Source organism: Balaenoptera musculus, chromosome 11 (genome assembly GCF_009873245.2).
Source record: "Balaenoptera musculus isolate JJ_BM4_2016_0621 chromosome 11, mBalMus1.pri.v3, whole genome shotgun sequence".
NCBI classification, from domain to species: domain Eukaryota; kingdom Metazoa; phylum Chordata; class Mammalia; order Artiodactyla; family Balaenopteridae; genus Balaenoptera; species Balaenoptera musculus.
In genome coordinates, this window is record NC_045795.1 from 35,952,993 (window position 1) to 35,966,952 (window position 13,960).

Genomic DNA, 13,960 nt, shown 5'->3' on the forward strand with positions numbered 1-13,960 from the left:
TTAGTAAAGTCGTAAGATACAAAATTAATGCACAGAAATCTCTTGCATTCCTGTACACTAACAATGAAATTTCAGAAAGAGATATTAAGGAAACAATCCCATTTACCACTGCAACAAAAAGAATAAAATACCTAGGAATAAACCTACCTAGGGAGACAAAAGACCTGTATACAGAAAACTATAAGACACTGATGAAAGAAATCAAAGATGATATAAACAGATGGAGAGGTATACCATATTCTTGGATTGGAAGAATCAACATTGTGGAAGTGACTATACTACCCAAAGCAGTCTACACATTCAGTGCAATCCCTGTCAAACCACCAATGGTATTTTTCACAGAACTAGAACAAAAGATTTTACAATATGTATGGAAACACAAAGAACCCCGAATAGCTAAAGCAATCTTGAGAAAGAAAAACGGAGCTAGAGGAATCAGGCTCCCTGACTTCAGATTTTACCACAAAGCTACAGTAATCAAGACAGTATGGTATAGACAGAAAAACAGAAATATAGATCAATGGAACAGGATAGAAAGCCCAGCGATAAACCCACGCACCTACGGTCACCTTATCTTTGACAAAGGAGGCAAGAATATACAATGGAGAAAAGACAGCCTCTTCAATAGTGGTGCTGGGAAAACTGGACAGCTACATGTAAAAGAATGAAATTAGAACACTTCCTAACACCATACACAAAAATAAACTCAAAATGGATTTAAAGACCTAAATCTAAGGACAGACTCTATAAAACTCTTAAAGGAAAACAGAGGTGGAACACTCCTTGACATAAATCACAGCAAGATCCTTTTTGGCCCACCTCCTAAAGAAATGGAAATAAAAACAAAAATAAATAAATGGGACCTAATGAAACTTAAAAGCTTTTGCACAGCAAGGGAAACCATAAACAAAACAAAAAGCCTACGTACAGACTGGGAGAAAATATTTGCAAATGATGCAACCAACAGGGCTTAATTTCTAAATATACAAACAGCTCATACAGCTCAATAACAGAAAAAGCAAACAACCCAATCAAAAAATGGGCAGAAGACCTAAATAGACATTGCTCCAGAGAAGACATACAGATGGCCAATAGACACATGAAAGGATGCTCAACATCACTAATCATTAGAGAAATGCAAATGAAAACTCCAGTGAGGTATCACCTCACACCAGTCAGAATGGCCATCATCAAAAAATCTACAAACAATAAATGTTGGAGAGGGTGTGGAGAAAAGGGAACCCTCTTGCACTGGTGGTGGGAATGTAAATTGATACAGCCACTATGGAGAACAGTATGGAGGTTCCTTAAAAACTAAAAATAGAACTACCATATGACCCAGCAATCCCACTACTGGGCATATACCCTGAGAAAACCATAATTCAAAAAGAGACATGTACCACAATGTTCATTGCAGCACTATTTACAATGGCCAGGACATGGAAGCAACCTAAATGTCCATCAACAGATGAATGGATAAAGATGATGTGGCACATATATACAATGGAATATCAGCCATAAAAAGGAACGAAATTGGGTCATTGTTAGTTATGTGGATGGACCCAGAGTCCGTCAGGCAGAGTGAAGTAAGTCAGAAAGAAAAACCAAATACCGTATATTAACACATATACATGGAATCTAGAAAAATGGTACTGATGAACCTAGTGGCAGGGCAGGAATAGAGACGCAGACGTAGAGGACAGACTTGTGGACACAGGGGAGGAAGGGGAGGGTGGGATGAATTGAGAAATTAGCACTGACATATATACATTACCATGTGTAAAATAGATAGCTAGTGGGAAGCTGCTGTATAGCACAGGGAGATCAGCTCGGTGCTTTGTGACGACCTAGAGGGGTGGGATGGGGAGGGTGGGAGGGAGGCCCAAGAAGGAGGGGACACGCAGATATATGTATACATATAACTGATTCACTTTGTTGTACAGCATAAACTAATACAACATTGTATAGCAATTATAATCTAATAATGATGAAAAAATAAAATAAAATGACTATCCTAAGTCACCAAGAAAAGTTTAAATTATGTTTTTCACTAGGTTAAGAAGGCAGCAGATTTCACGGTGAAAACTGGAGGATGTTTCATTACAATAAAAAACAAAATAAGAATGCTCATTCTCATCAATATTATTTGATGCCTATAATAAGCATATTAAAAAATACTGAAAGGGAACACATGAAAATATTGTCATCATTTCCAAGTGGTGGAAAAATGGGAAATTTTAATTTTCACTTTCATATTCTTCAAATTTTCCCCAATTTTTGCAACAAGGATCCATTGTGTTCATAATCTTAAAAACGTGTTTGAGAAGAAAACAGAGGTGAAATTTTAGATAAAAAATTAACATTGTAATAGGCAAATTTATTTGGGAAATCTGCTTTTTAAAATGCAATTTAGGGACTTTCCTGGTGGCACAGTGGTTAAGAATCCGCCTGCCAATGCACAGGACACAGGTTTGATCCCTGGTCCAGGAAGATCCCACATGCCACGGAGCAGCGAAGCTCATGTGCCACAACTACTGAGCCTGAGCTCTAGAGCCCATGAGCCACAACTACTGAGCCCGTGTGCCACAGTTACTGAAGCCCACGCGCCTACAGTCTGTGCTCCGCAACAAAAGAAGCCACCACAATGAGAAGCCCACGCACAGCAAGGAAGAATAGCCCCTGCTTGCTGCAACTAGAGAAAGCCTGCACGCAGCAACAAAGACCCAACACAGCCAAAAATAAACAAGTAAATAAATAAATTTATTTTAAAAATAAATAAATTAAATTAAATACAATTTAAAGAGTAATATATATATTGACTGAATATATTGAATGACTATATATTGAATGAATATAGAAAGAATGAATATATTTATACATTCATTACTCTTTAAAGCAATTTTTCCAGAAAACTGAAATTTGCCCACCACAATGTTAAGATTTTTATCTAAAAATCATTGTGTGTGTGTGTATATATATATGTATATATACACACATTAAATAAAGTCCTAAAAGTTAGTCAACTTTCCTACTATATCCTGTTCAACTTCACCGCTACTTTAAATTTGCTTTTCAACTTTTCCAACTTTAATCCTATATCTCCTTCAGAGTATAAAGGGTGATCAAGCTTTCCTGAGAGAGGGAAAGTATGTTGATTTAGTCTAAGGAGCTATTTTTCTCAGCTTATCAAATAAAGTATTTTATAAAGCTTTATCACAAATGCTAATAAGAATATTAAAGTTTACTAAGGATATTATACAATACAAAAACAATATTAAAATATTCTCTCCAGTGAAGGTTGATTTTATGTCTGTACTTCTGTCATTTGAATAATTTCATATCATTTCAGCTGCCTCCACTGTGTGTGCAGTAACACAGGATTTGGAGTTCAGGTTGGGAGGAGCAGCTGGGAAAGCAAAACCTGCCTATATTTTCCTTGGAGAGCTCTTGCCTTCTATCCCACACTATCTCTGACCCAGATCACAAATCATCACTTTTCATTTATCTTGGCTGAAAATGTAATGGAACTGTTAGCTCTTCATTTTCTGTGTCCCGTTTTAATAATACCTGGCACCTGACAATGCACTTCTAAGAGCCAAAGGGCAGGAGAGTTGTTCAAGAGAACACCTACTCCAGCCTCTTCAAGGTCTTCTCTCTTTAAAAACTTAGTCACATTTAACGTGGGACTTCCCTGGTGGTCCATTGGTTAAGAATCTGCCTTCCAAAGCAGGGGACGCAGGTTTGATCCCTGGTCGGGGAGCTAAGATCCCACGTGCCACGGGGCAACTAAGCCCGTGCACCACAACTACTGAGCCCACGCACTCTGGAGCCTGTGCGCCACAACTAGAGAGAAGCCAGTGCGCCACAATGAAAAATCCCACCTGCCGCAAAGAAGATCCCACGTGCCACAACTTAGACCCAACACAGCCAAATTAATTAATTAATTTAATTAAATATTTTAAAAAACCTTAGTTGTATTTAACAAATTATGCCAATTTTTAATTATTTGAAGGCAAAATAAACAAAAGGCAAGGTGGATTTCATTTCAGGAAAAGATATGCTCCTTCCTTTTATATATGTCCATATCCATATCTATACCTGTGTCTATATTTATGTATGAATAGATATAGATAGATGGTTTTTATTCATAGATAGGTGTCGTTTACACATAAGATGAAATTTCTCGTTAGTGCTTTAGTCTCAGTGTATATCCTCAGTGATGGAAGAACAGTGGCAAATCCTCTTCTCGGGGATGGGATGGGTTGGCCTAGAATCGTGCAGGTGGACAAGCAAGTGGTCAGGCAGGTGGTTGGGGGCTGAGGGTGGGTGGGCCTCTCTAACTAGTTCTAAGCTAAAACAGCCTCCACATCATCAGGCTAACTGCCTCCTGAATATCTTTCCCCCTTATTTCGCTATTTAAATGTCATGTATTCTCACCTGTGCTGGAAAGTGATTGAGGAAAGGTAAGAGCTGAAATCCTGAATCACTGATTTGATAGAATGCAGATCTAATTATATTATGTAAGGACGACATCTGCATTTTTAACAGGTCCAGAAGCCAAATCTCCACGGGACCTTTGGCCATAACAGGATTATCCAACTAAAAGATATATTACAAATATATTACAAGTTGATCATAATTTGGTATTTTTACAAATGTCATAAATCAAAGTACCTCAGGCAAAGCAAACAATTTCACACAAAATATTTAAAACATGAGTAAAATCAACTAATACTGTATGTGGAAAAAACTATAAAGATCATCTGGTCTAAAATTTTCATTGTGTAGATGATAAAATGAGCCTCAGAGAAGTTAAATGAGTTATCCAAACTAGTCTGTTACAAAGCCAGGGCTACAGAACTAAAACCCGACTCCACTCCCCTCCCTTTCTTTCATAAAAGAATTGCATTCGGGCTTCCCTGGTGGCGCAGTGGTTAAGAATCTGCCTGCCAATGCAGGACACACGGGTTCGAGCCCTGGTCTGGGAAGATCCCACATGCCGCGGAGCAACTAAGCCCGTGAGCCACAACTACTGAGCCTGCGCATCTGGAGCCTGTGCTCCGAAACAGGAGAGGCCGCGACAGTGAGAGGCCCGCGCACCGCGATGAAGAGTGGCCCCCGCTCGCCGCAACTGGAGAAAGCCCTCGCACAGAAACGAAGACCCAACACAGCCAAAAATTAAAAAAATAAATAAAAAAAAAAAAAAAAAAAAAAAAAAAAAAAAAAAAAAAAAAGAATTGCATTCTCCTCAAATCTAAATTTTTAAAGAAATCCTAATAAAATTTTAACCAAGTTAAATTACAATAATTTTTTCTCCTTCTCTTGATATGACAGCCATGATACGATCATAGTCTTTTGCGTGAAAGGTCACCTCATTTATGTTGTCAGACACTGCAGGGAGATGTGGCTATAAGAAAGCACAAGACAGAGCAAACACATCATACATGAGGTTAAACACAAAAGTCATTGAGATGTTCTTAAAAGCTTTACTACTTTTTATATTTGTAAGAGATTAAGAATTTACTTCATTGTCTCCAAAAAAAAAAAAAAGACTCTTCTTTGACCCTTGACTGACTTGGAAGCCTACTTTTTAAAATCCAGCCCTACAGAATGTTTCCTCCAAGACCTACAAATGTCCCTCTTACATTATGGAGATTCGACTAGTAACTGTCATCTTCCTCCCAATGGACACTGAACCACATGGTCCCTGCCCTCTTCCCTCCCAGGGACAGCTCAGTCTTTCTCTCTTGGCTCTGTGTCTGCCTTACACAGCTTCTACTTCCCTCCTTTCCTTTCTCGTCCCCGCAACTCCCTGGAAACCAACAAGGAAGGTATTACTAGCTGTTTCCCAGATTCCCAAACCAGAAATGGCCCTGGGATGGGTGTTCCAGTGCCTCTCACACCCAGTTCTCTGTAGTTTTTCTCTTCCTCCTGGAAGTATTGCCCTTGGAAATGGCAATAAAAGCATTTGAGAAGCACTTGGGACAAAAAAAGGACAAATCCAAACCACAATCCCTATTTGATCTAAGAATATTTAGATTAAAATACTCATAACAATGAATTACATTTAGTGACCACATACTGTGTGTCCAGAACTTTTCAATGAATTATCTCGTGTAATCCTTATGACAATCTCATGAGGTGGAAATGATTAATATCCTGATTTTACAGACAAGGAAACTGAGGCACAGGAAAATTAAGAAGCTGGCCAAGGTCACCCAGCTGGTGAGTTGCATAATCGGTGACCCTTGCCTCAGGCTGATGGGCTCCGAATACAAAGAAAATAAGACATTTTATAACCAACATAATTTTTAATACTCTTCTTTCCTGACTGCACTTTTAAGACATTAACTTCATTTTTATTTTTTAATCCTTAGGCTGTGGAAAAAAAGGATTTAGGTAACAGATATTTAGATTACATACTTGTATGGTATGGGAATCACTGGCTTGTCCAAGAATTTCCAGGAGAACTGGATCAGATACAAAGAAGAATCTTGGAAATAGTAATCGCTTCTTCTCCAAATACCTTTAAATAAAGTCACATTACCAAATAATTTTTTCTGAATTTTTAATTTTTGGGTTTTTTAGCCAAGACGCAATCACTAACATCAATAAGATAGTAGCAAACACCTACAGTCATTTCCCATTTGCCTCTGAAATGTTTGGTTAGAAAGAAAGTCCTGCTGCACCGTGGATGGCACTTGGGAAAACAAGTGGAAATAAGAAAGTGATTCAGAGCAAGCCTGCCCCATCCTATCTTCTTTCTCATCAAGAGCCCTCCTGCAACCTTTCTAAGAGTACTGTGAACCTCGCGGCTTAAACCCAGGGAGAACACATAATTTATCTCCAAACCAAGATATTTTGAGAGTGAAAGGGAGGACAAATAGCCATTCAGCCAGGACAGAGGCATAAATTTGGACAAACCAAGATATATCGTTACCCTATTTCAAATAGAAATTGAGAATGAACTGCCTTTTAAGAAAACTGTCTGTGAGTTTGTCTGGTTAATTGTTCTCTGAGTGCACATCTCTACTCCATGCCTGTAGTGTGTTGACTGGTAGCCCCAAAAAGATATGTCCACGTCCTATTCCCCGGAATCTGTGAATGTGGCCTCATTTGCAAAAAGGGTCTTTGTAAATGTACTGAAGTTAAGGATCTCAAGAAGAGATAATCTTGGATTATCCAGATGAGCCCTAAATCCAATGACAAGTGTCCTCATAAGAGACACACAGGAAGAAGAGGAGAAGGACATATAAAGACAGAGACAGAGATTGGAGTTATATAGCCACAAGCCAAGAGCCACCAGAACCTGGAAGAGGCAAGGAAAGATTCTCCCTAGAGCCCTCAGAAGGCGCTGCTAACTTGATTTCAGACTTCTGGCCTCCAGAACTGTGAGGAGATAAATTTCAGTTGTCTTAAGCCACCCAGTTTGTGGTAATTTGTTACAGCAGCCCTATAAAACTAATACAATGCTGTAAGTCACCCACTCTCAACTTGAAGGTGTCTTTTTTTGCAGAGAAATTAAATTTATGTGAAATGTTAAATTCCTAACACCACCTCAACCATCACTACCAAACCAAAAATGCAGTCAATTCTATTAACTTGTTTGGGATAAAACACTGTCACATATAAAATGATAGGTAATTTAAAAATTAAACTCTTACCCTGTAAGTGACTTCTGACATACTTCTAATTGTTCATGTAAATGAGGTAAAAGCTGTCCCATAGTTTCATCTCCAACACAGCAACTAATCACATTGGGATTCTCACGAGCTCGCTGCATTATCTTTATCCATGACTTGTCAATATTCTGAAAACGTTTTGCTTCCTAAAAACAAAAGTAAAAGTTGGCATGTGGATAATCGAATAAAGCCAAGTCTTCACTTTGGCATCTCCTATAGTTCCTCAAACCAGCCTATTAGTCTCAGGCTACATAATTTAAAGGGGCATTTTTTTTTTCATCTGAATTAACTCTGGAACAAGAGAACTGCTTATTGAAATGCTGTTCTATCACAATGAGGTTTATCACTGATTTTTTTCCTTACATTTAATACATTTTTCAAAGTGCCACATGATTAATTTGCAGAGCTATCAACTTAAATCGCAAATCTAGTCTTTCAGTACTCCAGGTGTTTTGGTCTGATGAGCAAACTGAAGAAGCATGAAAATAATTTGATCTCAGTATTTTGGAATAATTAAATCTTAATAGTACCCCAGGAAAAAGAAAAAGAAAACAGTAAAAATCCAAAACAAATCTTCATTTACATTTTTGCAAATGAAAACTTTCTGTTTACCATGGATGATATTAAGCTTTGCATTCAATTTTTTAAAATGCTTTTAGAAATTGGCATAATCTTGCCTCTATTAAAACTTTTAAGTGCACTTTTAAAAAATAAAACTTTCTGATTAAAAATGAAAGATTTAGGTTTTAAAAATGTGTTACAAAGGGAAACCAGCTATTTTCAAAATGCTTTATCCTTGATTTTTAATCTATAGTGATGCCATAGGTATGGAAATTCAAAAGAGTAGGCTTAGGGGACTTCCCTGGTGGTCCAGTGATAAAGAATCTACCTTCCAATGCAGGGGACGCGGGTTCGATCCCTGGTCGGGGAACTAAGATCCCACATGCCGCGGGGCAACTAAGCCCACGCGCCACAACTACTGCGCTCACACACCTCAACGAGCGAGCCCGCGTGCCGCAAACTACAGAGCCCACACACCCTGGAGCCCCTATGCCACAACTAAAGAGAAGCCCCGCGCCACAACAAAGAGGCCCCGCGCCGGCAAGGAAAGATCCCGCACGCCTCAACAAAGACCCCGCGTGCTGCAAATTAAGACCCGATGTAGCCAAAAAAAATAAATGTTAAAAAAAAAAAGAGTAGGCCTAATTTTATAAGAGGAAAATTACCTTCATAGAATAATTATTAGTAAGTTACTGGCATTCATTTAAAAGGTCCCCATAAAGCTGTTTTGAAGAATTTGTTACAGGTTTCTAAGGCTCAGTTTCTTTGCCTCATGTTCCTGATCTACTATTAGTTAACTTACTGACAGTTAATTTGTGTTTACAGAATACAGATTATTTTAACTTCTACTCTCAGAGGAATAAGTCTAATTCTAAGAAGAGATGAACTATTATAATTTAATAGTATCATATTCAAATGTACCTCACCTCTTCAGACGACCCCAGATTTGAAAATTATGTGAGTTTCTTGTTTCTACTAATGTAAACATTAGTGCAAAAAGTGCACTAAAAGTGCAAAAGGTCAGCACTTTTTAAAATAAACTTCTTTGTAAAGGGCAAGATACTAAATATTTTAGGCTTTGTAGGCCATATGGTCTCTGTTACAACTACTCAACTCTGCCATTGTAATGCTAAAGCAGCCATAGACAGAACATAAATGAATGGACATGGCTGTATTCCAATAAAACTGTATTTACAAAAACAGGTGGGACTTCCCTGGTGGCACAGTGGTTAAGAATCCGCCTGCCAATGCAGGAGACACAGGTTTGATCCGTGGTCTGGGAAGATCCCACATGCCGCGGAGCAACAAAGCCCGTGCGCCACAACTACTGAGCCTGCACCCGAGAGCCCGTGCTCCACAACAAGAGAAGTCACAGCAATGAGAAGCCCGTGCACCTCAACAAAGAGTAGCCCCAGCTTGCCGCAACTAGAGAAAGACCGCGCACAGCAACGAAGATCCAACGCAGCCAAAAATAAAATTAAAAAAACAAAACAAAACAGGTTAGTTGGCCATAGTTTGCAAACCCCTGGTGCAAATAATCAAGACATGACTATATGTCTTTCTGAAGACTTTTACAGAGACATATAAACAACGTACACTAAATTATTCTATCTGCAGTTACAAAAACCATATTTACCTGAGGTAGCTGTTTGGCAATATCCCCACCTACAAAGACAGCTTCAAGATAAACCCAAAGGTTCTGGACTACTAGCCACTCTTCAATTATATCTGAGGAAGTGGACAATTTATACACCCAATTCTGGATATTTTTTTTAAATGGAGCATTATATCTAAAAAGTAAGAATGGAAAGATATTACATTTTAAGGAAGATTCAGAAAATAGTATGGCTTATAGCAAATAATAGGAGAAACATTCCTTTGACACTGAACATTTTTTCCTAAAAAAAAGGCAGCTCCTATTAAATTTCATACAGTTAATGAGATGTTTGCATTTTTATGAATGAAACATATAATTATAGTGATTTCACTTAATGTTCCCATGTATCAGTGATAAACTAAGAAGTTCACCAAGTTTTAAGCCACAGAGGTCCAGTAAAGGAATTGTGCTGGTTGCTCCTCTGAGTAAAGGGAAAACAAGGAATAAGATGGCTTTCCAAGTCTTTTGTGAACCAAATCCAAGTGGAAAATCACACAGAGGGTACTGTTTTTACTGGTCTATGGAGCTACTACCACAAGGCCAGGGTCAAGCTTGAGGTTTGATGTCTACTACAGATGTGCTCTTCCCACCCACACTCTGCTAATTCCACCAGGCACTACGCCTAGATTCTGCAGCGTTAACGATCCAGAATTGCTATCCCCCAAAAGCCTGGTCCCTGTGTTTTCACCATCAGGGCTAGCTGAAGTGTTTCTGGACACCTGAGAATACAAGGTGTCCAAAAAGCTGGGCACAACTAAGAAAGACAAGAAATAGAGTGGATGCTATGAGGAAGTGATGGGAAGATACTGGGGAAAGACCTAATTAACTACAGTTGAATTAAGAAGCTGACTTCAGTTTGCAGCAATGGCAAGTAGCTTTGAAGTTGTGTAGTGGAATTTCCCAGTGAGTGGCATTTGTTGAGTACAGTCTTAAAACTTTTCTTGATCCAGGACAGGATGACTTGAAGGGGCTCACATGAAGAATGGGGTTCTTCTGGGAATAGTCTGATGCCTAAGTGTAACCCTTCACTTCTATGGAAGACTATGTTATACATGGAGGTATAAAGGGGTTGTACAAAAACTGCCCCAAAGGAGGTAGATGAGTTGATCTGGCAGTAAGAGGCATTTTTCTCAACTCCCAATTTATAGTGTCCATCTGGCCATCAGTCTAGAGCTGAAAGGCAGTCAATATGCCAAAAAACCCCTTCAAGATCAATACACACAGACCAAGATGGTATGGAAGGGCATTTCAGGGAGTTGAAGCACTTAGATATTTGGAGCCAAAAATAATTTTGCACAGAATAAAAAAAAAATCATCTTTGATGGTATGTAACTTCCCAACAAGAAAAAGGGAGATTTGAAATAAAATCAGTAATGACCAGTTTTTGTCGTTTGGTCAGGTACTTGCATTGCACAGCTTTGTGGAACCTGTTCACAACAGGTAGGAAGGCCCTTGGAATGCCAGGGAATCAGGCACCCACCAGGAAAGTGTCACAATCCAGGGAATCCAGCTGAGTGAAGCCTCACCCATGAAGATACACAATTTCCTTCTCACATCCAGGTAGCCCTAGAGATCCAGCTGGTACTGCCTTCTATGAGATCAGTCTGTGGTTGGCTCTAGAAGAGGTTTTCTGGATCCACTTGACGCTGCAAAGTTCTCTAGGAGGAGAATCTACTGAAGTGTTGTGACTTCTTAGATATCCTTATACTCCTTCTAGCAGGGCCTCAACATTGAGTTTACTAGTACCATAAATAAGTACTATAATATTCAGGTTATATGCAAGTTAAGAATGAAATTAAGAAAGGCTTCAAGTCCTGAATTCTTGGGCTACACACCAGGTTCAGGTGAATCTACAGCCCTTCTTCAAGAGGTCATCATTCAGGAAATCAAGATGGCAAAATTTGCAATGAACCATGGGGAAGTAGCAGCCTGTGAAGTCTAGGAACCACTGAATTGCCTATGGTCACCTTTGCCAGGTTATTCAGATTCCCTGAAAGCAGAGGACATACCCTAGGAGTTTAACCCCAGCAACTTCAACCCAGAATTAGGAGCTTTGTGAGTTAGTACATTATCCAAATACAAGCCTGCCTCTGAGCCAGAGGTCATGCAGGATGTCATTCATTAAACAGCAGTCCCAACCTGGAGGTAGGGTATTAGAATCCCCATGGACACTGACCTCTGTTAATGACCTCTAAGATAATGTGACATGTTTCTTAGGTGTGTTAGGGTGAAGACCAGTTAAGAATTACTGGATAGTCAGCTAGGGGATTAGAGGTTGCTAATGCCAAGACAGTGTACTTAATCTGGGTACCATTTCCTAAAGCTGCTTTTGCGATAACAGTCACTTTCAAGCGGTTCAGTAGTCCAGTGATGGACATGTTGCCTCGTTTAGGCTGCAGTGGACCCAGCACAGATATGGCCACTTTTCACCATAAAAAATCCAAGTGTGTAAGTGTCAAGCCCTTCACTATATTCCTTCATGTGTTGACAGCATACTTTTCCTGGGCCATTGGTTGAACACTTGAGCAGGTTTAGCCAAGGAGGGCCATGATGAAAAATCAGAGAATGAAAAGAGAAAGGAGATAAAATGAAGATGTCATCTTGGTGGGGAGTCCAGATGTTCAGGAGATAAGCTGTCAATTTGAGGGAGAATAATTATGATGGGGCCCATCAGGAAACACAGGAAGGGGAGGTGAGTACCATAGAAGAGATGGAGGCCATGATTAGTAGGCAAAATAGATAGTTCATGTAAGGACAGACAAGAGTCAACACTTTAGGTCAGAATCTTGTGTTGTGCCACAGCTACAAAACTGGGCTTTTATCTCAAATTATATAACCCTAAATACCAAATCAAAACCTTCCCCTGAAAATTATAAAATTACCTGTTGCTTAGTAAGGAACCTAAGACCATTAAACTATCCTCCATCAAGGTGATAATCTCTCCCGATTCAGTTCCTTTGAGCAGCAGCTCTCCCTTTCCCTTAAATGCTGCAAAACTCAGGTTCTGGTTGGTCCAATTCTCAATCACCTGAGTCAGCTTGGCTTCAATATCCTTCTCCTTAATGGCAGATATGCAAACATCCTTCAGAAGGAAATCAAAGAATATGTCATGACATTTTCAATTACAAATTAAGTGCATTTAAAATCAGAATTTTTTAGCTTGGCCCTAGAAGTCATTGGGTCATTTTACGGCCAAGAAAACCAAGGATCAAGATGATTGTGTTGCAAGTTCAAACCAGAACCTTCTGACACTCTGACTACTAATTATTTTATTGTACCACCTACATGAGATAATGGAACTTAAATCATCATGTTCTTATTTATATTTTTAGTTGGTGTTTTTCAGCCAAAATGGATATAATCACAGCTGCTCTATCTCAGCAGCTTGCTATGAGAAGCAAATGAGAATATATGTGAGACTCTTTTGAACACTTTAAAGTAACATATAAACATTGCTATATTCCTGCCTGTTCTGGCCCTAATATGAATATCTCACTTGATTAAAAGTTAATTCTATTTTTAATGGGTTTTTCTGTTTTTCTGAGAATCTTCGATATGAAAGTTTCACAAGGGAAAATAAAAGTAAGGTATTTTCTGCAACATGCCTCAATTAATTTTCATAATTAGAATCACAGAATCTCAGAGATGGGAAGGAATATAAAGGTGCAAGGAATTTCCACAAATGATTATATTACAAATTAGTGTGTAGTAAGTGTAATCAGAGTGGTGTGAACTGTTGTGAGTTCTGAGGAGGAGAAATGACTTTTGCCTGCAGCAAGGAGGAAAGGCTTCATTGAGGAGGGAGCATCTGAGAATAAGTGGGATTCCAACAGGGGGAGGGAGAAGACATTTTACAGGAAGGGAAAAGGCTTCCTTTAGAGGCCATGAATGAAGTAACAGTAAGAATCCAGCTTGGCTAATAGCAGGGCATATGGGGTAAATAAAACAGAATATACTAGTGTAGACAACACTGAGAGTCTGTTTTGGGGTAAGAATAGTTAATAACTGAATCCCAGAATCCCTTGGACTTGCAAAATCAAGTTTTCAAAGCACAGCCTAT

General features: G+C 39.0%; 1 protein-coding gene across 1 annotated transcript in view; it reads right to left on the reverse strand.

Annotated features, from left to right (window-relative positions):
• Positions 1–13,960, reverse strand: part of LOC118904403 (dynein heavy chain 8, axonemal) — a 325,133-nt gene that overhangs the window by 204,825 nt on the left and 106,348 nt on the right. Inside the window, exons 33-38 of the mRNA XM_036870462.1 lie at positions 12,783–12,982; positions 9,880–10,033; positions 7,665–7,828; positions 6,424–6,526; positions 5,303–5,407; positions 4,438–4,599 (exon numbers count right to left, since the gene is read on the reverse strand). Coding sequence (XP_036726357.1) covers positions 4,438–4,599; positions 5,303–5,407; positions 6,424–6,526; positions 7,665–7,828; positions 9,880–10,033; positions 12,783–12,982 — 888 coding nt within the window. The remainder of the gene's footprint in view (positions 1–4,437; positions 4,600–5,302; positions 5,408–6,423; positions 6,527–7,664; positions 7,829–9,879; positions 10,034–12,782; positions 12,983–13,960) is intronic.